The sequence below is a fragment of the Thunnus albacares genome, chromosome 3 (assembly GCF_914725855.1).
Source record: "Thunnus albacares chromosome 3, fThuAlb1.1, whole genome shotgun sequence".
In the NCBI taxonomy this organism is placed as follows: domain Eukaryota; kingdom Metazoa; phylum Chordata; class Actinopteri; order Scombriformes; family Scombridae; genus Thunnus; species Thunnus albacares.
The window spans coordinates 25,846,526-25,871,759 of record NC_058108.1 but is presented as its reverse complement, the minus strand read 5'-3'; the positions used below and the strand labels follow the sequence as shown (position 1 = coordinate 25,871,759).

At 37.9% G+C, this 25,234-nt stretch overlaps 1 protein-coding gene and 2 long non-coding RNA genes across 6 annotated transcripts in view; 1 reads left to right on the top strand and 2 right to left on the bottom strand.

The window, feature by feature from the left end:
* Nucleotides 1-3,631: 3,631 nt before the first annotated feature.
* On the bottom strand, nt 3,632-8,462 carry LOC122979648. Its single transcript, XR_006402898.1, has 3 exons — nt 8,293-8,462; nt 4,075-4,194; nt 3,632-3,981 (listed from the first exon to the last, which is right to left on the bottom strand). It is a non-coding gene; the product is annotated as an uncharacterized LOC122979648 (long non-coding RNA).
* A 9-nt stretch (nt 8,463-8,471) lies between these two features.
* Nucleotides 8,472-18,054, bottom strand: LOC122979647. Its single transcript, XR_006402897.1, has 3 exons — nt 17,975-18,054; nt 11,972-12,157; nt 8,472-8,754 (listed from the first exon to the last, which is right to left on the bottom strand). It is a non-coding gene; the product is annotated as an uncharacterized LOC122979647 (long non-coding RNA).
* march1 (membrane-associated ring finger (C3HC4) 1) overlaps nt 12,052-25,234 on the top strand; it is a 22,554-nt gene continuing 9,371 nt past the window's right edge. For 2 of the 4 annotated variants that reach the window (XM_044347261.1, XM_044347258.1), the window contains exons 1-3: nt 12,052-12,140; nt 14,805-15,207; nt 25,058-25,108. In XM_044347261.1, the coding sequence (XP_044203196.1) occupies nt 15,121-15,207; nt 25,058-25,108 (138 nt within the window). In that variant the 5' untranslated portion in view covers nt 12,052-12,140; nt 14,805-15,120. Of the gene's footprint in view, nt 12,141-14,804; nt 15,208-17,689; nt 18,033-25,057; nt 25,109-25,234 lie in introns of those variants that run through there. The other 2 variants (XM_044347259.1, XM_044347260.1) reach the window with 2 other exon arrangements.

Below are 25,234 nucleotides of genomic sequence, written 5' to 3'. Positions count from 1 at the left end.
TAAAATGTCTCTGTTTCTTTTCCACTTAGCCGACCGTTATTGTATGTACACACGAACGTTAAATACTTATATACATACAGATAGACAGAGGTTGTAGATGAAAGGAAATCCCCAACATTAAGTGCGTTAACACCCTCAATGTCCTTCCAAAAGATAGTTTCTCCAATATGTGCTGAAACAGGGTTAAGATCTGGTGACTGTGAAGGCTGTAGCACATGATTCACATAATTTTAATATTCATCAAACCCTACAGTGAGCCCAGTCATGCCCTGTATGGAAGCATCTACATTCAATGGAGCCTTGAATACACCTTCAAGTCATAAATGTCCAATCTCTTGTGTCAGACATATCCTCAGAGCTCTACCAGATGAGCTTCCCTCCGTCAACACCACTCGTCATGCTTAAAGTGAGCTCCTTTGATTTAATTTTAAACTTAATGTTATTATGAATATTAATTATATTACGACAGTGGATACTGTTGCAATAATCTTTTTCATACCAGACATAGTGATCCTGGAATTGTCAGTGTTAAGATTTGATCAAGTTTGCATTTGTGCTACTACAACGTGGAGCAGGAGAAGCTGGATGTTTCAGTCATTTATCCATCACTTTCAGATATCTACTTTGAGTTCAACTCGTCTGCTAACTAGTTTTCATCAACTGTCAGATACAGCAGTGGTGTTAAGGTGCTACAGCTGACTCATGTTTTGTGCAGTTATCTTATTGTAGCTTGTATATTAGTTATAATTTTTAATCTTCATTGTCTAGTTATGTATTTATTTTTCTCCTAAACACAAATATTTGTGTACATGTTCTACCAAATCATATTTCCACATACCTACTACTGCAGAAGTAAGCCCTGTGATATACTGTGTGTAACCCTGGTTGGGAAAGACTGTCCATATAATCTTTATATATTTTACCATGAAGGAGAAAACAAAGATAAACAAAATTGTAGCAGAGAGAAAGAAGTTACTGATAAACAGTATATACACATAGCAAAGACAACAAAAAAACCCTCATCGATCTATATAAAATAATACTTTAAGCTATAACATTAAACACTGAATTGTTTACAGCTGTTACTTTTCAAGACTGAATCCTTATTTTGTAGCACTACATCTGCCTCCTTTTAGAATAAATTCCTCAGTATCATTTAGTCATAGGCCTCATTTAATCCACTCAAATACTCCAGTTCTTGATTTCTGATTCTGTTTGTTATTCTTTCTATTTCTAAAACCTTGTTTACATTTTACTTCTAATTTTTAAGTGAAAGTTGAGAAGGTTTTAACATTTGCATTTTAGCATTTTCTTGTATGTGAGCTTTGAGTTTTCGTTTAATATGTGCTTATATTCATAAAGTGTTGTTTATTTCAGGCTCTGTGTCGAGCTTGCTCGGCACCAAACCAAACATAACATATCATGAAAATCTGACTGAATTATGTTTCTCTACTTGTTTATCTCAGTTTTCCCTTTCATTTGTCACCCGTCTTTTAAACGAATACTCATGTAAGTGGAAGCAGAGGAGAGTCTCTGTTTGAGAATGAGTCGGAGAAATTAAATGTGCCGTGTTGTCTGAATTTTCTGGGGTGTCGTCAAGTGTCCGTGAGTGTGTGTACGAGTGTTGATTGTGCTATGATGGGTCAGTTTGTTGTCCATCGTTAGAGTGATAGTGAGTCTGTTGTCATGCCATAAGGTCGTCAGTGTTAATGAGGGTCTGCAGCCAGCCAGAGCTTAATTACTCTTAAGACCCTTTATCTCCAATTGCCCAATCCAGATTCCAATGGATGCATATACACATGAACAGCAGTGCACACCCAATACACACAAACACACACACAGTATAACCCATCAGGACACATCACACAACCTGAGTCACAACACAAATGAGGGTTTTTTTCTTTTTCTCCCGCAGTTCTGTGAAGAAAAAGATAGAATCTTACAACAGTTGATTAACCTCTCCGTCTTTATTCTGGAGCGCCTCCTCCCCTCCGTGTTGGCAACTAGACGGCTGACTGTGGAGGAGTGACGGAGGGCTCAGGGGTCAAGGGGCAAACTCAACAGGGAGCAGCCTTTAACCCCCCCAGGATGTCACCCCACAAGGGCTGCAGGGGCCAAAAGTCACTTGGTTTGTTAAATCCTAACCCAGACACGGCGGCTTCTCTGGACACACAAACCCAGCGTCCGTGCCGTGGTTTCACTTTTCAGTTTTTAAAGTGCAGTATGTGTCGTTCTGGTTCTTGGGCACACGCAGCAGTGGATAAAGATACGAAAAGAACACAGAGAAATGCATAAGCTTTCTGCTAATGTTTCACTTTTGTCTCATTTAACTTGGGCTCTGTGTTTCAAGGTCCCTCTCAGAAATTCAGGACTTCATGCAGAGTGCATGTGATTCTCTGTGAAAACTGCAGTTGGGGCTAAAGAGCAAACACTACATTTACATAACAAGGACAAGTGCATAGCTTTGAATCATAGACTGTATAAAAATAATCGATGTAGCCACCATGACGTCACCCATCGGTTTGCATTTTGTAACCTCAAGTTTGGCATTTTGATCGTCGCCATCTTGGATTTTTGGAGCCGGAAGTGACCATATTTGGATGAGAGGGTGGAGCTGACCCTAACGTTAGCTGCTAGCTTGGTCAGCACAGTGCATTTACAGTCTATGGTTAACTGTGATAATGCTAATGCAAATTTTCACTGGCGAAAAACAGGCCTAAAACCATTAAAACAAAATGTACTTACTGAAAAAAACATGTGACTCCTTATAGGGTTTTTTAGTACAAATACACACTGAACAAGACTCTTTTAGGCAACCAAAATGTTACCATTAACTTTCGTTAACCGATAACACACTGAAATAACGAAGGCTACAGCTGTGCCTATAGTCTGAATCTGGGGTTACAGTATGTTTACGTTACCTAACCAAAATTGTCGCAGTGGTAGCGACTTGTCAATCACAACGTAGTGGGACCACAATTTACAAAATGAACACCGTATTGTATTGAAGAAGACTTGAAACTAGTGATTGAGAACATAAACTTATTAGGAAAGTGTTTACTGAGGTAATAAATCAAGTGAGAAGTGGAGTCATTTTCTCATAGACTTCCATACAATCTGACTTCTTTTTGGAGCCAGTGGAGTCGCCCCCTGATGGCTATTAGAGAGAATGCAGGTTTAAGGCACTTTCGCATTGACTTCACTTTTCGGACCTGGAACTACCCACTTGGTTTGATTATAGAAAACATTTTAAAGCATCAGGGGGTCATGTAGACCAGATTAGAAAGCCAATCTGTTCATGCAACATATAATCATTTTCCAAATGGCTGTTGTTTTAGCAAAAACATTAAGTGGATAGAGAATCATACTTTTTTGATCTAATTCCTTTCTGACAAACACCCTAACGTGATCCAACAATCAAACTGTTTATTTTGTAGATGGTAAAGGTCAGATCTAGGACCAGCAACGGAGGCAGGATTTGCATGCTTGTATGTATACATATACAATTTGAAAATTTGATAAATTTTGAGTTTTTTACCTCCTTTTTTAACAAACTTTTTCATTTACTGATCGGCCCAAAACCAAATGACATTACGCACTTTATAAAACAAATTCAGGCAACACAACAATAAATGAAATAACTGTGTATTTATTAATACATAACATCATGAACATCATTAAACTCAGTCTGTCTCATTCATGGGGCAGTGAGTTTATTGTTGCCTTGATTTTATTGATAAAATTCAGAGTTATGGATTTTGTCTCAACACCTTTTGTCTTAATGATTTCTCTAATTAAAAACTAACTAAATGGGAAGTAAAGTTTTCATTTTATTTTTAGTCGTTTCATTTGTGTGAACTTCACAGTATCAAATGAGAGATTTCTATCTTTTACTTATTGGCTTCTGTCCAGCTTGCTTGGTGATCACTCTCTGCTTCCTGTAAAATGTGCGTGACTTCTTTGCTTCATAGACGCCTTTCTCTGAAAGAGATCACAACATATATGCAGCGTTAAAAAGTTGACATTTGTCTGTGTGTGTGTGTGTGTGTCTGACAGCAAGGGAGAGTTTTGTACCTGGCTGGTCTTCGTTTGGTTGGATACAGACTGAGGCCAAGCTGAAGAGGGAGAAGATGACGAAGGCAACAATGATGAAGGTCAACTCGAAGCCAGAAAACGGCAGTTCCATCTACACAGCTACACGACACAAAGCAGGCAATTATGTTATCAGACATCCTCACACAAAGACTGCAGAACATAATCATGACACAGAAACTGACCAAATAGGAAATCTCATCCTCATCTTCTACTTTCCACTCTTCCATTTCACTTCATCCTTATGTTGTATTTCACGCCAGCCTCCAAGAGATACTGTAGGACAACTTTAGTGTGTGATACATTTTTATGCAGATGTGACATCTTATATGTTTAAAAGTGGTATTTGTTTTGCTAAATTTAAACATCACACCCAACATAGTCTGTTAGATGCTCACATCTGCAACAGTAGGCTTCAGTTCACTCATGCTTGGACGTACACTGGTATGTTTTTAATAACTAGGGTGACTTTATACCATGTGAATATATTTTATATGTATCACCTGTATCATCTCCCAGATTTATGTCTTAAAAAGAGTAAAGATCTTTTTTCACACACGTGTCTTACAGACATTTAATAAGCTCATTGCATATTGCCAAAATGTGCACATGAGGTTCCAGCATAAGCAAATTGACATTTTTTAATCTTCTTTGTCTTAATGTGACGTAATATTTGTTGATCCTTAAAATCTACAGAGACAAATGCAATCCAAAATAGGTTTACAACAGCAGCTTGTGATTTGTGTAAAAAGTCTTATTTGTACTTAAATTTTTAATTATATATACAGTACCACAGTATATACAGTATTTTCTAAGTTACTTTTTCTTCATCTGTGAAAACAGGTGAAAGGTAGGTAAAGTGTTATAAAGTATGACCCAAGCTATCCAAGCATACTGGAGCAGTGTTGTTACCGCCTGACTTCTAGGTGAAACACAGTAATGATTGTACAACATGCAGTGCATTAAAAACACCCAATTTTAGCTCACCCTCTCAATACATAATAACTATGCTTCTCACTTTAAGTAGAGGATTTTCCCCTTCCCTTTGTTTGCTATAATATTTAAGATTATTGCATATCGGAGTAGAGTCGTTTCATTTAAATTAATCTTTCTTTCTCTTGATAAAATACAGTCTCAAGGGTCCAAGCACACCTGAAGGCTTCATTGTTGGCCAAGTACCTGAACTTGATCAGATGAGGACATGACAAGTTTCCAGTTGTATCTATATTTTTGGGGGACATAATCAGACATTTACACACCCTGACTAATTTAACTGTATGCAATCTCTTATAGACAGGATATTACATAATTAAACCAAAGTCTGTTTAATGACAAGTCGGTTCCATGTTGGTAATGTCAGTCAGGCACTAAACTAAAGACTAAAAGACCCCTGTCGTCGGTATGTAAATAAATTTTGCAACAAAGACATTTCTTTGATAGAGAAATGTTTCCACTCAGTTCGGTTTTTACGCGTGCACCACCCATTGGTTTCTGCCACAAGGTCTCTGGTTACCAGCATCCTCATAGCTGATTTTAGAGAAGATTAACATATCCCAAATACATTATCTATTGACTGCTCCAGAATTAATAGCACCCATGGCAAGTACAATATCAAGCATGTGTGCGGCATTGTATTTGTTTTTTGTTAACCTGAATGTTGAAACAAGTGTTTGCCAGAGAAATGGAAGAAAAAAATACCACAAACACAGTTGTGTTGCAAACTGTCAGCAAACAATTGAAACCACAGATGCAACACTGTTTAGCGTACATTGCTACAAGTGTTAGCCAAAATGCTAACAGAACTTTGCCACAAAACTAATTTGCATGTGTTTGCTGCAACACCACTGGAGACTTGCTACAACTGTCTACCAGAAGGCTGATACTTCTGTAAATGAGGCTTTCTAACAACCAATTCACACAGAAGAAGGTCGTCTTATGCTACCAATAAAGATGCTATTTGATTCTTTCAGACTGAGACACTGAAAATGTGCTTCTTTGCTTAGACCATTTCATTGTAAATAATATAAAATGTCCAGTCCTCAAAGACTAAGTATAATGATGTTAATTCAGTCAGAAAAAAGCTTATTGTTGAATGTTAATGTCAGGAGTGTCGTGTTTTTTTCAGCTTCAGATGTATCATTTGATTTGTTATAGATGTATTAGTGCACCCGCTCTGAGCACAGCCAACTCTCAGTATGTTTAGGTGGCATGACCCTCTGTACATTGAAAGAGTTGTCAAGTTAGTATCCAAATACATGAAACTTTTCACTGTAAACAAATTCATGGGACTAGTGTGATCTGTTGCTATGGGAGATTAACATTGGCTAATCCGTGCTAGCAGGTGATGGATAAATTGTCGCAGTAGCTGTGGATGTTTTTGAAACACTAAAATTAACTAAATTGTAGCAAACTACATTCATTACTTGTTTGTGGACTAACAAGCTGGTATCCTGTACATATACATTACATATTACATATCCTTCACAGTTACTGACAACTGACTGATCAGCCAATCAGGGTAACCCGAGTAGCTTATGCAGTCTTTTCAAGAATGCAGATTGGATATCTATTTGATTGTATTCATATACAGTGGGATAGAGATCATAGGGCTTTCATTTTTCATAGATGAAAAAAAATTAAGGAATTTAGAAAGATTATCCTGGCAAAACCTTTTTTTCACCTGTTTTTAAGTCATAAACACAGGAGAGAAAACAATTTAGGTCAGACTTAGGAAATGGATCACCAGAATGTTTTTTTTCTCATTTGCCTCTCAGGGCTTCCATAAGTTACGATAATGAAAATAATGATTAGTTGCAGCCCTAAAGTGTTGCTATACATGCATCATATGGATGAAATTAGGAGTGGGCTCATCTGCAGTCCATCATGAAGCCACAGTTTAGAGCAAAGTTGAATGCACATGATCAATACACTACAATAAAGTGTATTTTCCAGCTCAGAAGCTACAGTAGTGTTTATGCATCGCATACAGAAAAAGTAGTACAAGGTGCAGTTTGAGCTGCTTCCACCAGAGGGCCTTCTAACTGTGTTACCATGACGTCTGTCAGCTGATGGTAAACTGTATAATGAGTCACTCTCCTCAGACTACGTACAGTGCTCTCATTTTAAAAGTCTGGTTTGTATCTGTTGAGTATTATTTGTATCTATTGAGTTTTTTTCCTGGTCTGGACTGAGCTTTATACTGTAGCACATTGCATTGCAGAATCTTGTATCTCAAGTTTACTTTCAGCCTGAAACGTTTGAATAATCTGTCCAGTTCACATGACTTTTAATATAGCTATCTGTAGGTGAGAGTGTACACGTTCAGCCCCCTGTAAAAGTCATACACAGTAGTATTAGCTGCTGCATTTATGTATTACAAAGTTCAAAAAAAGTACTATACTGCCATAATATTGGTGACTGGGTGAAACAGGAGGCAGGACTCACATGAATAAAGCAGTCAGTGAGGAAAATCAAAGAAGAAAGTAAAGATATTGAAGTTTTGGGAACTTTCAGCGAACTCAGAGAAGTTTTCTTTAGTGAATAAATTTTTCATTTTCAGCAGTTTTCAGTTTTATGATCAGATCTTTCCTCTAAAGCCCAAACTTAACTTTAACCTAAATACTCTGGCTGTCAACTTTAACCAAATTTTTGCTTTCTGCGTAAATTTTTCATGAGCAAATCCGATGAAAATATGCAGAACTGCAGCAAAAGAAGGTCAGGAGCTACACTACGATCCTTCTACTCATTTTCACGTCTGTTTGAAATAATACATTTAAAGGTATCATTTATGTTGCACCATGTAGTTTTATATAATCTTTGAGAGGCTGATGGAATCATAATGGACAAACACAGATGGCCTGTGATTCACACATTTTTCTTGCTGCCGGAGATCTGTTCATTCACACAAGCTTCACCCTGTGATCCCTGACAAGAGTGATTCATTCAGACGTCTCATTCCTGCAGAATAATTCGAGAGCTCACTCAAAAATTCTTCTCGCACACCTTTTGTTGACCTAGATTTTGAAAAACCTCTCCGGAGCTACAGATTTCAGTCAGAGCTGACCTTTGTTTGACACACATTTCTTGTTGAGAAATATCAAACAGCACTACAACAAGGAATGTGTAAAAAAAAAAAAAAAAAAAAAGAAAGAAGAAGAAGAAGACTAGTCGAACCGAGATTTTGTTAAAACAGAGACTTACCAGAAGGAGAGTCACAGCAGGTATTTTCAGATCTCAAGATCAAAATGAAAGGACTTGTCTTCACACACATACACACTCTCAAAGAGGAAAGAAAGCAGGCGTTAGATACGGTCTCCTCACAGTTTGTTGAAGCAGGTGGTAATTTATTTATTTAATTTTTTTTTTTTTTTTTACAGTGTACCATCTAGGCCACTCCTCTGTGCCTCATCCTGGAGACAAAGAATGGTATATCCTAGAACAAAGTACACACACACATACACATGTCCAGTCAGCAGTTAGACTTTGTTCTGGTAACTGATAACACACATATACACACACAGTTTCCAAGGCTCTGGCTGACACGCTCCTCTTAAAGCCCTGAACAGGAAGTCTCATGTGGTCCGAAGAGGTTTTTCAGTCTTGGTTATGAACCTCCTTTCTGGAGTCAGACGATCAGCTCCTCACACTGTGGTTGTGCATTTTCTTAAGAAGAAGAATCAATAAAAGCTGTTACTTCCTTTGGGTCTCTGCCTCCATGTACAAGATGTTAAGAAGAAAATTACTGATCAACATGATAAGCACTTTTTGGGGCTGTTTTTAAGCTGTAGTTAAAATTTAAAAAAAAAAAAAAAGAAAAATGTGATGTAAAAAATAATTTCTATATAAAATAATGATTAAGTCGTGTTTTGTTATCATTTCATATTAAATACATAAGGATTTGATCATACAACTTAAATAACACCAGGAAGCTAACAGTATATTTCTCCCCTTGATTCAGTTCCTGCATCTCTACCTCCCCAACTCCACCTCGAAACAAAGACACGACACAAATACAGTAAATACCTAGACAACACTCAACCTCAACATTTAATAAACAATAAAAACAGAAACCTCAATAGTAACAAAACAACACCCTCAGTGTATATACACTAATGCTGTTTTCTAATATGAACTCCGGAGTTGCCCTTTCACACATGTAGCCCACAACACAAGATTGTCTGTATGAGATGCCTTCTCACCTACTGAAATACTGTTTAATGTAGGCCAGGGATGGCGCCTGTATCGAAAGCCAGAAGGGTCACAATTCGTCTCCCCAGTGTTTATAAACACCTGATGGCCTTTGATAATGATCTTCGCCCTGTGGTTTTCACAACCAAAAAATTTTGTGTTTCATTTACTCAGTAAATTTGGAGAAAAAAAAGAAAGTGGTCCTTGAACCGACAGCTCACGAAAGTCAGATCAAACTCAAATATGAATCGAGATTCTGTTAGTGCATCGTCTATTTCTCGCCTCAAATGCTTTCAGAAACATATCTTAGTGTACTGTTTAACTGTAATTTGAGAAAGTTTGTTATGCGGCTGCCATCTTGGAAATGGACGTGGAGGACATTGAAGGACTCACATGCACTAATGTGCACGCACGGCCGGACTGGCTACCAAAACAAACAATAGAGAAGCTCAGATTACAACACACACAGAGGGAGTGTGATTTCATTCACTGCTCAGGTCACCATGACTCCACTATATATTTACATAGCAAATAGTTGTTTGCTGACATCCAGTGTGACTGAATGTCATTTCTTGCACCTATAATGACTAGGACAACACACACGCACACACACAATAAATTAACTGTGTACCTTTTACAATATCAATAACACTATAACATCAATATCTACACAGGTATATCAAAACGAGATGGATTCCTTACAATAGAAAAGATGTGTAACTTAATTTCATGATCTAAATGGTCATAGTGTTTTACAAGGGAATATATACCATTATATACAGTAAGTGGTCCTGTTACAGTAACAACAGGCGAGCTGGCTTATCCCAGTCATGAAGCATGAATGAACAGCCTTTACCTATTAAACAGCTGATATAATTACTCTCTACTTCATATATTTGAGCATACAATCATATATATAAATAAATTAATAATAATAAAAATAAATAAATAAACATAACACCTAAGTGCGTAGCCTTCTTGGGATTTTCTTTAGGCTACGCAAACAAACAGCAAAGGAGATCAATGCTTGGTTAGTGTGGCCTGCCTTTCTTCTTTACTGATTGGGTGATTGCAGTTCAGATGCACTGGCTGTGAAAACCACAGGTTAGAGATCATTATCATCACACGTTTTAAATGCCCGGTGGTGTTTATAAACGCTGGGGAAATTGAGACGAATTGTGACCCCTTTTGGCTTTCGATACACCTGGTTGGAGCATGCAGGAGGCAGGACATGACGCAAAAAGTACGCTGCAGTTGTAATTCTGCATTTTTAAGCTTTTAAGCGCCAGCCACATGATAGAAACATCATCAACACGACCGTGTGAATTCTCTAAAATGACCTGCTATATTCACACATGGGCTCAATCAGACATTACACAGACTTTGTACTCTACCTGATTCGGACATTTGAATTCACACATACAGCTCCTCCGGGTAATGTCCGGAGAACTTCAGGGTTGAAATGCATGTGTGAAAGGGGCTTTACAGAAGCAGTCAAAAGTTTAGACACAACATCCCCTTGAATGACAAAGTGTGTCCAAACTTTTGACTGCTACTGTACATACATATATATCATATTAGTCTTAAAAATCAATGTAATCAACTCAATCTGAAGCTTTTAACTGCATAATGAGACATTTCCATTTGCTGAAGAGGAACATGAAATGTGGTTTAACACATGGACCTTTGAGTTAAGATTATCTTGCCAGACCACTATTCCAAAGACCAAAAATCAACCTCTAAAACCTCTAAAAAGAGTTGTAAGAATCAGATGCAGTGTGTGTATAGTTAAAATATAGCAACACCAACATAAACACATGTACAATCTAATAGCAATAATATAATTTAATATTGCAAGGCAGAAGCACAAATAGCTCTCCTGATGAAAGATACATAAAATGCACTTACAAGACACAGAGTGCCATTAGGAAATAAAAGAAATAAACAGCAACATTAGACGCAAAGGAGTTAAATTATGAAGGTGGACATCTAGATAGGATGTAGAACAGCTAAATTATAGCAAAGATAATATTACACATGACTGATAGATAAAAACAGAAAACGAAAAGTATCATTAAGTTACACAGAAAGACGAAAGGGCCTCTACAATGTTCTATAAAAATGGATTTTAGGCCAATATTTAAAAAGAATGATCATGACTTTGTGTCAAAGAAATTTTGATTTAATTCCACATTCCTGGATATTTCAGATTGTTTCTTTTTTGCACCCAAAGCAAACAAAACATATCCAGTATATATATTCATCTTGGATATTTTGGAGGCTGTAGAATTATATTGTGCTAAATTCAAACTAGAGCCTCCAAAATGACCACAAAGTTGAATCGACACCTCTCTGAAACAGTTTCAAAATTGGATATTGCAATTTTCATGGAGGCAGAATTTATTGAAGCATTCATTTTAGCTCATACCTAATAAACTGAGTGTACAATTATAAGATTTTTCTGTTATTTTTGCACCCATTTTAGTGTAATCATTTGGTACTAACCCTGGTAGTACTACAGTGTTGCAAAAAACCTGCCTGAAAATCCAGAGATATCATAAATGAAAAGTATACTGTGTATTTTGTTTAAATAAGAGATAAATAAAAAGTGATAAATAAATAAAAAATTATAAATGGAGTAAATGGATAACGTCTCAGACATTTGTGTATATGTGTGTGTTTGCAGTCGTACCATTGGAGTGTGCACATCCCTCATTGATCATCCCGGTAAGTGTGAAGAGGGCAAAAACCAGGAGAGAGAACATGATCGTCAACACCTCCAGCTCAGTGAATGGAGATGCCATCTACACCCGCCTGTGTGTGTTGACAGTGAACATTTTGTCACCTGCTTCCCAACAAAGGTGACTCCCATCACACACTAAAAATTTAAAAAATTAGGATTAGCACTTACCCCAGAGTGTGTAACAGCAGCATTTAGATTTTGACCATCACACAGCTGCTTTATGACACTACACACACACACCTCTCTCTCTCTCTCTCTCTCTCTCTTTCTCTCTCTCTCTCTCTCTCTCTTTCTCTGTCACACACGCGAACAAGAACTGTGAAGAGCTAACTTACACATCCCCTCTCAAGTTCAAGCGAGATCATATTAACCCTAATTATTAATGGGCCCCGTGCCTCTATGTGTGTCTGTGTCTGTGTGTGTTTAGCAGTTCAAATGCCCCCGTGTAAAATGTATGAATGTGTTAATTGTAGGATTTATGAGGTGCTCTCAGGTGCTCTAGATGGTAGGAGTGCATGAGATTGCAGTTGGCCGCGGCACTGAAACTGAAACTAAGTCACTGTAGAGGATAAAGCTCAAGTGGTTTTCTGGTTTTCTTTTAGCAAGAAACTTTTGTTGTGGTTGCTTTCCTGTTCAAATGGAACAAATCATTTTGTCTGCCAACCACCCCACTCCCCACATGCACACGCACACACACACACACACACACATACACTCATTTTCAGTATACACATACATGTAAGTAAATCAGTTATTTTTTAAGATTAGAGATCATAAAATAAGAGCAATCACACTTCACCATTTATAATGTACTTAATGGTATTGCAACAAGCTGAGTGTACAGTATGTGTGCTTATGAATGTGTGAAAAGGATGTGGGTGGCCATACATATGTGGGACACTTATTTGACCACAACTCATTTTGGTGAAAACAGGGCTGCTGCTGCCGCTGCTGCTGCTGCTGCTGTTGCAAAGAAGTTCTTGAATGTTCCTTATGCAAATGTACAGCTCATTATCTAAATCCTGCAAAGATATGAGGAAATAAATATATATGAGGTATATATTTGAGAAGGTCCACGGCTCAGTGATCTTAAAAGTCAACAAGGTCAACATTATTGACCAAGCTGTTCAGTCTAGGGAGGCAAAAAACAATCAGGCAGAGTGGAGACAGACGGTCACAGTGAATTCAGTTCAACCAAAACACAGGTAGATGTCCATCAAAGTAGAGAAAAGATTAAAAGTAGCTTTAATTACAGTAAAGTGCCACTTACTATTTTGATCTTTTCATTGTAAAAAGACAAACTTGAAGTCTTGAAGCCTACAAATACATTGTTTTGGATAATATAGTTAACTTATATGATAATACTACTAATAGTAAAATCATACAGAATATTTTTGTAAATCTCTTTTTGACACTGAGGATAAATGTTGACACATTTTAAATATATAAAACTGCAAAGTTTTAAAGTGTCAAAAACTAAAACCAGGTTTAGACTTCTCTTTCTTGGACTTGAGAGGGGATGTGTAAATCTTGAGACATCCTGTTTTTCAATGCTGTTGCTGCACACACATCTAGTGCATGTCTGTCCATCCTGGTAGAAGGATCCCTTCTCTGTTGATCTTGTTGAGATTTCTTCCTTTTTTTTTTCGCCGATAAAGCTTTTTGGGGAGTTTTTCCTTATTTGAACAAATGTGAAAATGTGCTAATATAAATTGTTATTTCTGTATGTTGACTTACAAAAATCTGTACAGCTGAGTCCATCTTATCTACACTTGTTCATTTTTATGGCGGTCTTTCTGTTGCAATTTTATTCCTACTGACAAAGCTCTGATTGGCTCGGTTGTTTTTCCAAACAAGGGAACAGCCGCCAGCAGGCACAACATCAGATTTATATGAATCACTGGAAAAATCTGAGTTGTGGACAAGGATTCAAAGGTCTGGAATCTGACTTTTCACACCACACCTTTGAAGTGAAAAAGCCAAAAAATCAACAAGATTTTAATAACATGTACTGCCAAACAAGGATCACTGATATGCGGAGTGCAATCCAGAAAAATAATAATGAACATGACCAACATTTCCAGTTTAAGATTCCAGCTGCAGTGGGAATGAATTACTTTTTGTAAACCAAAACATTTTTGGAGAAATTTTATTCAATTTTCCACTTGAGTTATTTGTCTCTTCACCTCAGTCAGCCGCTGGTCTTTAGTGATCACTTGAAGTCACCCATTTTCCAGTTATATCAATCATAATCCTCATGACCTGAGACAATTTGAAATAGGATTACACCTTCACCACACACACACATACACACACACACACTTGTGCAGGTTTTTCACTTCATGGTGTGTCAGACAAGTAAAGTGCCTTTCATGCAAGAATTGATAGTATCTATCAACACATTGTTAGTCATCCGGGAGTCCCTGAACAGTGTGCGTGTGTGTGTGTGTGTGTGTGTGTGTGTGTGTGTGTGTGTGTGTGTGTGTGTGTGTGTGTGTGTGTTAGCGCGTGCATGCTGTCCATGTGCACAAGTTGTATAAGCTTATTAACAGCACCACTGGTCAGAGGAGGAGATTGAGGTTAGTCTAAGCCCTAATCCTCGTGGACCGTATGCTTATTACCCAGTAAGCACGACAAAATCCTGGCTCCGCCCCCCTTTGAAACACACACATACACACACACATAAACACACACGTCACTACAACACACATTTCGCCCGCCTCCTTGTTTACTGCTCAGCTTCATCGAAACTCTTCCTCTCTCGTCTCTCTCTCTCTCTCAGCAGGAGGCCAGGGGAGGAAGAGGAGGGGGCGGGGGAGGAGGTGGTGAGCACTGTTCAGTAGTTTCCTAGTCGTCATGACGACCTCACACCCCACCATCTCCAGAGCTGTCTAGCTGTTGCCACGGTGACCCGATCCTGTTCCATCTCGGCTCTCCTTGATGATCCGGATTGGGCTGATAAAGGAGAGTGATTCCAGAGCTCCGTTCCCTTTTCTCACAGATGGGACAGCGGATCACACGCAGGGACGTGGTTCAGAGACGCGGCGTGCTGGGAATGCTGTGGGAGTAACACTGGAGCGTTGCCTGGAAACAGCAGCATGCCAATACAACAGATAACTGTGGTTCCGGCCAGGGAGACAGGCAGCAACGGCAAGAGTGCTCCTCGCTCCAAAGACAAGAACGAGGTGAGTTTCTGACCCCTCGACTCTGTCTTCATCCTCTGAAGTGTCGGTGACAGCTCTTAAGGTTTTTTATCTTCTTTTTTGATGGTTGAAGTAAGAAATAGTTTTAAGTTGGTCATATAAGAAAGATTTAAGATTCCAGAGAAGTTATTTGTGTTGTCCGAGGGTAGACATATTCTGATTGGCCCTTGAACGTTGATCGTGATGACTGTAGTGGAGGTTTTGTGTGCGTGTGTGTGTGTGTATGTGTGTGTCAGCCTCCAGTCTTTTCAACTCACTCAGTTACTCACACATACAGTATAGATGTACTCAGCAGCCTTTTATCACCACTCCCTCACTTGGGGTTTGATGTTTTTATTTTATTATTATTTTCTAAAATATTTTTTTATTAAATAGGACAGTAGAGAGAGATGAAATGAGGAGCGAAAGATGGGGTATGACATGTATCAAAGGTCCGCTGCCAGAATTTAACTGTAGACGTCACAGTTACGTGGCATGCGCCTTAACTAGTAGGCTACCAGGGCAACTAAAAACATCACAGGGTGCGTGTGATGTTTATAATTGCATTATCTGTAGAGTCTGGCATCAAGTCGCATGACATAATGAAGTGTCAGAGTTTTTAAAGCTATCCAAATAAAGTAAAAGCAGTAAATTATAAGCAAAAACATTAACCAAGAGTGTTATATCCAGATCCTTTAAAGGGGAACCAATTTTACACATCAAAGTCTGTTTATAGGTCTTTGGGAGTATTACTGCTTATGTGAAAAAATGTAGTAAAGGTAGCTGCCTCAAGTGATGTCACTTAAGTCACGTCAGTTTAGTCTGAAGACTACAGGTTTGAAAATTTAAAAAAGTCTGGGGGCTTGGAGTTAGAAACTTCTTATCACTGCTTGAGGCTAGTGGCTCGAGGCTACTTTAGCCACTGCTAGCATAACACACCCAAATCTTTACAGTCAAGTGAATTGAGTTGAGTTGCATTGTGGGTAACGTAGGCGCCGAGGAAGAAGAATTAGTGGAATTCAAAAGACGATATCTCTGTGGTTCTGGCACATCGATTTTCATTAAAAGAATATAACTGTCCATCATGACAGTTAAGTGTCTGACAGTTAGGTGTAATGCTAAATCGGTGGAGTACTTGATTGATTGAAATCACCAGTTCTTTCTGTACAATGGTCAGTTGGAACAACTAGCCTATTTAAAAAGCATTTTTCCCAACTCTGTCCGAACTGATAACATCAGAGCATAGGCCATATTTGTTTTCATTTCTAAACATTAATGTGCACCTCCAGTCCGCATGTTGAAGTGTCCTCGGTCAAGATACTGAGCCCCAAATTGCTCCCAAAGACTGTGTCATTGGTGTATGAGTGTGAATGTCCTGATGAGCAGGTTTGCACCTTGCATTGCAGCCTCTGCCATCAGTGTATGAATGTGTGTGTGATTGGGTGAATGTTGACATGTAGTGTAAAGCGCTTTGAGTGGTCAGAAGACTAGAAAGGCGCTATATAAATGCAGTCCATTTGCAGTCCATTTACAGGCAGTGGTGTACTGGCCATTGGGCATACCCATTGGGCAAATCCCAGTGGGCTGCTGGACCATCAAAAAATCCATTTTTACCGGCCTTCTCTGTGTCATTTGGGGTGCGCATGAGAGCATGTGTGTTCTGGGACTGAGTTTGCTGGCCAATCACAACCAAGTTACATACTGTACATATCTAATCAACCCTCACCGACCGGAACCGAGCACATTTCCCATTTTCTACAAATCACTTTATAACAAAACCTACAGAAAATTTGACATATTTTCCAGGCATCTGTTGGTTTCTATTTATATCTGTATGATATAAAAATAGCAGACTCTTGAACCTTGCTTGATTTGTGTAATCCATCACAGTGAACATCAAGTCTGAATTAACTCTGAAACATTATCGCTATGAGGTATTAAAGTGCATTTAAGTGACTTTTCAAATCAGTATCACTGCTCATGTTGCAAGAGTGGATCCTCGTAACTGTACAGAAATGGAAAAAAAAATCTAAAACTGTACCGAAAATGGTCAGCAAAAACATAAAGTTGACATGATTTATAGCTGAAGAGCTATGATAGATATGATGATATGATGATATTTAAAAATCTATTTGAACTACATATCAAAGTTGTAAAAGCTCTACTCAATATTTAGAAATTTAGCTGCATAAGCTAAAGTTTCATGATTGAAAGTGATATTTACAGCAAAAGTCTTGTCTGGCATCTACAGACAGCTGTTCACAAATCACAAAGTGGTTATTTATCACCTATTAATCAAATTCTGACAATGAGTGAAGATAAATTTATCTGCCACAATCAAGAGCAATACTGGTTATTTCATTACATGAGAGGTTTCTGAATTGAACAATACATGAATCACAATCTGATGACAGTTGTTGGCTCTGCTTATGTTGCCATGGAGACGCTACTGTCAATCAGATCAAACCACAACAACACAGTCCTATTTTTAATTGATTGTAGCTTATTGATTCACAAATATTTCATGCTATAAAGAAATATTTTGGATTTGAAACCAGGTGTTTTGGTCCTTTTAAAGCTGAGATTCTGTAAAACATGTCATGACCAACTATAAACAGTGCAGCTGCAGCTTCATGGTTGGTTGTCTAAATGTGGCTCTAGGTGTTTTTGATCTGGAGCCAGAGTACAGAACCAAAATATAGCCCTCAGTCCATGCTACATCACTTAATCTCCTCTACCGAAACATGCACATGTCCACACATAGACTCACCAAAGTCTCTGCTGTGCATCAGAGTCATCAGAGTGTCGGCAGAGGAGCAGGCGCTCAGGTAAGTGACAGCAGGATGTTAGCTCTGGAACAACACTTTACTGGTTATTAGTACTTCCAGCAGGAAGGAACTGTGTGTTTTTGGTTACTATGCTTGTGTTTTAGGCTTGTGTTTCACCTTTTGCTTTGACTGTTCTTTAAAGGCAGTTAGAAGTTGGCAGCTGCAAGTGTTTTGCTGTAACCTGTGTCCTGTCAGGATACAGTAACTTACTTTAGGTAGAAGTTCTTCATGCACATGGAGGGGATGAAATGAAAACACATACAGGAACTTGGTCTACTGTAGGTGCTGTATCTGCTTTTCCTCTAAGTACACACGACTGACTCATTGACTCACTTGTCTGACTGGCTTTTAGACTTGAAGCATGAAATTAAAAACTGGCTCATACATATAAGGAAGTAGAATATTTGCTCTTTTTGAAACATTTACAGTTTATGTTTATTTGGTGTGAGCCAATAGGTTGTAAAATCGGAGCAGATGCTGCTATTGTACAGATTTTTCAGATCAGAAACTAATATAGCACTTTCATGTTGTACATTGAGTCAGTCTGCCCTGTGTATTGACCCCGTCCTCCTGATGCTGCTAGACTCCTGGCTGCAAAATAGTGAAATTAATGTTTCTTCTTTACGCCTCCTGTCCATGTTTTTGCATATTTCCTCATGTTAGATCTGAACCAAATCTATTTTTATATGTTGTTGTCTGGTATGGCAGTGAAAGATAATCAGAGCGTCCAGAGTATCTTGTTACATTGTCCCATTAGCAACAGTTTAAATTATTCGACGCCACTATAGATGTATACAGACATCACTAGTACAACTTATTGTGCTAAATACAGACTATGACTATGAAATAAGATCGCTAGCCTTCTTACTGAAAGCTAGATTGATATCACTTAAATCTCTGTGTGTTCAGATTGGTCCAGATGTGGTTAGCCTAGCTTAGCACAAAGACTAGCAGCAGGGGGAAACAGTTAGCCCGTCTCTGTCGAAGGTGTCCTCCGACAACCCCAAAAGTATTTTAAAAAGCCTGTACTCATTTTGAGGCTGCCAGCTTTTCACTCTTACCTAACGGAAGAACATCCAGGTGACTTAAGAAATATTGGTGACTACCTTACTAGCCAACAAGATATAACATCTAAGGCTGTGTCCAAAATCACTTCCTGTTCGCTAAATAGTGCACAACATTTCATTTTGAGTGCCTGAATGTGAAATTTACAAAACCAATCTCTCCACTGAATGCACAAAAATGAAATTATATATATTTCCAAAAATGTCAAGAGTATTCCTTTAATGTCCAACAGTAACTGACCAGGCAATTGCAATTTTTTAACATAAAAATATACATCCATAAAAATATGGATGTTAGCTTTATGCACAGCTGACTTGTACTATAGTGTGTTCATGTGTTCTGGAAACCTCCAACTTAGACTTGACTTGACAGTTGGGAGCTAAACACCATTGTTTAATTTAAAGCTACCAAATTATTACTATCATCTTAATGATGAGCATTTTTTATTGTTTGATTTTGAGTTTTATTTTCTGACAATGTAGCTGTGAATATAATAGTGTTTGGCTGCTTATGTTCAAGTTTTTGGATATAATGTCTGATCTGACAATGACAGAATTTAGTAATGAACATTTCCTATAAATTTCATGGCTGTCAATCGATTAAAATATTTAATTGCGATTAATCGCATGTCTGTCCATATTAATCACAAATTAATGGCATGTTTTTTATCTGTTCAAAATTTACTGTAAAGGGACATTTTTCAAGTCTTAAAGGGAAACTTTAGAAGTCTCGTTCTGAAATCTTGCGAGAGTTGAATTGTTGTCAAAATCAGCTAAATATTCAGCCATGACAGAGTTGGAGAGAGGAGTACGGGGAGGAGTTTGTTGCATAGCTTAGTGTTATCTAAAAGATTTTCAGAGTCATGGCTTAATAGGTAGTTGATTTCTTAACTAAAAGCCCTAAACAGACAAGTTAAAACAATAACCTGACATGACTGAAAATACTGATTTGCTGAAAAGGGAACAGAGGTACAACATCTGCATCTACTTAAAAAATGCAAATTCAAGCTAACACAAAATCCTGTGCTCACATGCACAATGGTTGGCATCAAAATCAAAGGCTTGTTATGAAAATTTGAGTCATAAAACGAAACACTGACTTGTCACTTTTGATAAGAAATTGATCTGTTGCTATAAATATATTAATGTGATATATTGGCAGATAGTTTGTTATTTAATATTTCATGACTCATAATGAATGACTGATCCATCCTACTGATCCACCTGACACCACAAGTGCTGTACATGTGTCCGTCTCCTCTTAACACCCAGAGGAGGTTGTTGCTTTGACTCCACAGAGGACTACTAATTTAAACAAGGCTATCAGCAAATCCCTTGATCAGCTTATGCCAGCCTTACACCGACAACGACTTTTCAAACGATTTCACTGTCGCAGACTAATTTCCAGTGTCGGAATAAAATCATGATGAGAGTTTTTGCTAGAGTTGTGGCGCGCTCCCATCATCTCGATCATTTGGTGTAATGTGGTCATAAAACTCAAAGCTGTCTTAAGTCAGTCTTTGTCTCGTCTTGACGTTCTGATAAAATCAAACATGTTTAATATTATTGTAAGTCTTTAGTCTGGGCTCATACAAATAGTGAAGTTCAATGACATGAACATTAGGGATGTGCAGAGAACCCAGTCTTTGTATTAGTATCTGTATTTGTTGAGGCAGCAAAATTATTTATATTTGTATTTGTATTTGAATAAAAGTGGAAATAGGTGTAAAATACAGTTGTTTTTTATACTGTTTACACTTTTAATTTTAGCATATTACAGTGTTAAAGTGTTCATGAATGAACTATCTTCTGAAGGAGGTCCCCACACCAGGTCTTAAACTTGAGTCTCCCAGATCATAGACAACTGCACTGACTACTGAGCTAAAACCAAGTGCATTGCAAATACACAGACAGACCTGTACTTATTTATACACCCATAACACAGAGACAGCACATTGTGTAACAGAAAAAAAAGAATTTCAAAGGCAATTTTTGCTTTGCACTTTTCATTTATTACCTATTTTTTTACATCCTGAGACTGAGATAGCAATGTAACTGACCTGTGCGCTGGTATTTGACACACAGGTTTTTTTTTTCTTCCCGAAAACAAATAATTTTTAAAATATTTATACAAAATAAATGTTTGTAAAAAACCCACTATTTGTGCTTTGCTGAATAACATATTTGGATTCGGGCACACCCTTAATGAACACTGTCAACAACGAGGTAGGTTCTCTCCAGCACCAAACAGGAAGCGGCAAACCAGGTAGCGACTCTAATGGCCGAAAAAGCTCCTCAAAGACGATGAATTAACAGCGTCATGAGTCACTGTTTAATTCAGCGTGTATCTGATCCACCAACCAACAGCTTGTCTCTCATTCTCACAGTCTTCTCCCACTTAAATAGTGCAGCTAACCAATAGAGGCTGGTAGCAAGTTGAGGCGAAAAAAAATCCAAAATGTAAAGTTTGTACGGAAAAACAGTTTATCTTTATGGATTATATTGATGCAGAATTGACAAGACTGTCAACATATGAAGCCTTTTATCTTGTGTTTCTAGAGTTATGTGTTTTTGTGGATTTGTAATATTTTCTCCAAAGAGTGCAGGGAGCTTCAGTTTAATTCAAACTGCTAATATGTATATTTTTAATATTTTGTCACCACTAGAGAAACACTAAGTAACTGCTAAAATATGATAAGGTTGTCTGACGTTCACTGCTGTTAGTTATTGGTTTTATAAATGGTTTACAGCCTAATGTGTGTTTGTATTTATCACTGACGGTGGCTAATTGTACTAAATTTCTAACGGCAGTATACAGTAAATGGTCGCCCTTTGTGTGCATGTTTTTAAACTACTTCCTAACATGATGTGCTTGATGGTGTTATTAATGACTCCTAATGAAACTTGAAAGCTCAGCATTCTTGTTGTCCTTTAGCTTTCCTTTTTATAAGTCACATTATCTTTTATACACCCAGAAAAAACATAGTATTTCTCTGTATAATATGACTTTCTCTTTCTGTCAGCTGCTGTGTGTCTGCAGTTTATCTACTGGTTTTTCACACACATGATTTCAGGCCAGTTAGAGGAGTTAAACCTGTGACTTTCTGCCTTTGTATTATTATCCAGGTTGCTGCTGTTTCTACTGTATTTCATGCAGATTGCAGGCTTTAAAAACAGAAATACTCCAACATCCAGCAGCTGAAAGTGCTGTGTCCAGATACTTAATGATTGAAGGTGGTGTGGTGTTGGAGATGGTGTGCAGCTGTGTAAACCGTGTAGTTGTAAAAATAAAAGTACTGGACGAAACCTTTTGACATATGATTGTCTTAGCTGAGCTGTTGTTTCTCTTCACAGTTGTTGTTCAGTAACTAAATTAATTTATTAATTTACATTTTCTTTTGGCTGGTTTTTCAGAACAAACCACTGAACACACAAGGGAAGCTGTGGCCAAACGCTGCTTCTGTTTCTGCTCCACTGTTCAACAGTTTTTCCTTTTGTCAATTGCCACCAGGAGAAGGATGGGAAATAATATCAAGATGTAACTAGTTGTAGTCTTGCAAGTAGTGACCCTGCAAGATCCCTAGTCTTTGCAAAATCTTAGTCTGTGACTAAAAACTCAGTAACCTATGACGCATTGTCTTTAGATGTGGGAGTGTGTCAAACTGTAGTTCTTGTCAAAGTCTTCTAGTGTATGGTGGGCATCAGATGATGCAGTCTTCTACTTTTCAGTGTCTCTTATTTATTTCACAGATTTGCACAGAGTGCACCCACAACTGTGTCTCTGTGTGGGCTGGTTCTCACACGCTCTGTTTTGCTTTTTATATGTCAAGTTAAAAAAATATAAAGAGGCCGCCCACATGAGACATTCCAAACATCAACTTTGAACCCTGTAAATATCCTGTAAGATACATACCGCTTATGAGTTTCATCTCATGAAAGCGGCCACTTTCATACTTTTAAACCTACTGTTGGTGTGATCAATGTATATACTATAATACTTAAATTTAACATATATGAAAGGCAGACCTTAAGCATGTATTAAAACAACTTGTGCTCATTTTAAATTTAAATTTGTTAACACATTCGTCTATCAGAATGATGGAAAATGAGCCTCTGTATTATCCTCAAGGCCATTAGAGCCATGAAGTATTTTAATAGAGATTCATTTTGGACTAAATCCTGGGAATATATGACTACAACATATCTATCACTTTATTTTATTCTTCAGTTTATTTTCCACATTTGCATTCATTCCAACACCAGACAGTTGGTAGATTGTCTATCCTGTTTGTCAGATACTAATTTGATTTCCACACATAGCGCATAACCACAGTAAAGGCAGCTGGGGCTGGAGGTGTGCGTCTGGTACAAGATGTATTTAATCACATAATATAACTGGCTGCCAATAGCATCAGCTGTGTGGCTGAGAGTGAAATATCCTGTTTACAAACCTTTAAATTGATGCTTGCGTCTCTGATTTGTTGACAAAATGGCAAAACAGTCTGATTATCAGGCCACAAGTGAAGGCAGTGATGTAGAAAAGTAGATTTTACAAGGAAAAAAGACAAATATTTGATTAGTATTTCTTGTTGTGATCCGTCCTGTTGGTCTGTACTTTTGTTTTAAAAACCTTGCAGTTTCTTAGGCACTGGTTTTATTTGCATAACACATAACCACAACCACAACGGTTTGATTCCAGCTTCAAACCTTTGACGGATGTCAGACTCCTCTCTCCACCCATGTTTTCTGTCTTCAACTGCACTTTCAAATGGCAAATTAAAGCAAAAATGCCAAGAAAATTGTTATAACTGTAGCTTTCCCAGCCTCGACAAAATAAGGGTTTAGTGGGCATTCTCTGGTCAGACAACTGCCAAGAGATTCAGATGTTTTAAGGTCCTAAAATAATTAGAAATGCTCTGAAGTTCTCAAATAGTAAATACACCAAATCCCTGCGGTAATAGTACAATCAGTGTGGGCCCATGTATTTCAAGAATACAGAAATACAGTTTGAATAGAGAACTGATAGTCGATTTGTCCAGAAAATTTCCTATAGATTTAAATCAGTGTTTGATATAAAATTGTATGTACAGTGATATAAGTTGGACAGGTTTGCGAGTACGTTGGTGGCTGGAAAATAACTTACCTGTTAAGATATTTGTTTTCACCATGATTTACAAGAACATCTTGTGTTTAATCTTTGGTAACTCCCACACACTGCCATTTACTGATAAGTGAAACTGCAGGCAGTGAATGAGGACATAGACGTAAGCGTCTGATGGTTGATGTCAAGGTCTTACTGTTGACTTGAGACAATCAGCGCTCTAGGAAGCCCTAGAAAAAGTGCTTAAAGTTGACTTTAAATAGAAACACATTGCAGAGCGGCATCTTCTGCATTTAGCAGGACAGCCAGGTAATAGGATTGACTGGCTTTAGCTGGGGTCACAAAGAATAACAAGGACACATGGCATGACTCTTGATGCCGGATTTCAACCAATCAACTCAGCACCGGACGAAATTACAAGCTACTAATAGTATAGAACATGTTGCTGATGTTAAAAGCTGCTTAGTAAACTGTTAGTCGGACAAAACAAGACATTTGAAGACATCATGTCAGGCTTTGATAACTTGTGATGTGTATTTTTTTTTTTTTTACATTTTACAGACTAAACAATTAATTGATTTACCAAAAACATGTATATTAAAATGCATAATAAAATTGCAGCCCATCAGTAGATTACACTAAAGTGTTACGGTGAGATGAATGCACCCTCAGTCTCTGTAGTGATGTGACTACAGTGAAATATTGTTGTAATATATTTTTTGTTCTGGTGTTGTGTGTCTGATAAAGCGCCGGTTGAAACATCTCAGGCTACACTGGTGTCATGTGCCATTAAAGCATCACATACTTCCTGTGTTCTTGGGCACACGGTAATGATTTTCTGTCTCTCCTTCTCCCTGCAGGGGAAGAAAGCCCCTGGGCGCTCTGGGAGTCGATCAAGCAACATCTCCAAGGTAACCGCTGAATATCAGAGAGCTTAAAGGGCCAATATCAAGGTCATAGTCCATAGTGTATGTTAGCATTGTTTATCCAAGCAGACTCTAATGTGCAAGAATGTGCTAATGCTGTGTGTGTTACTA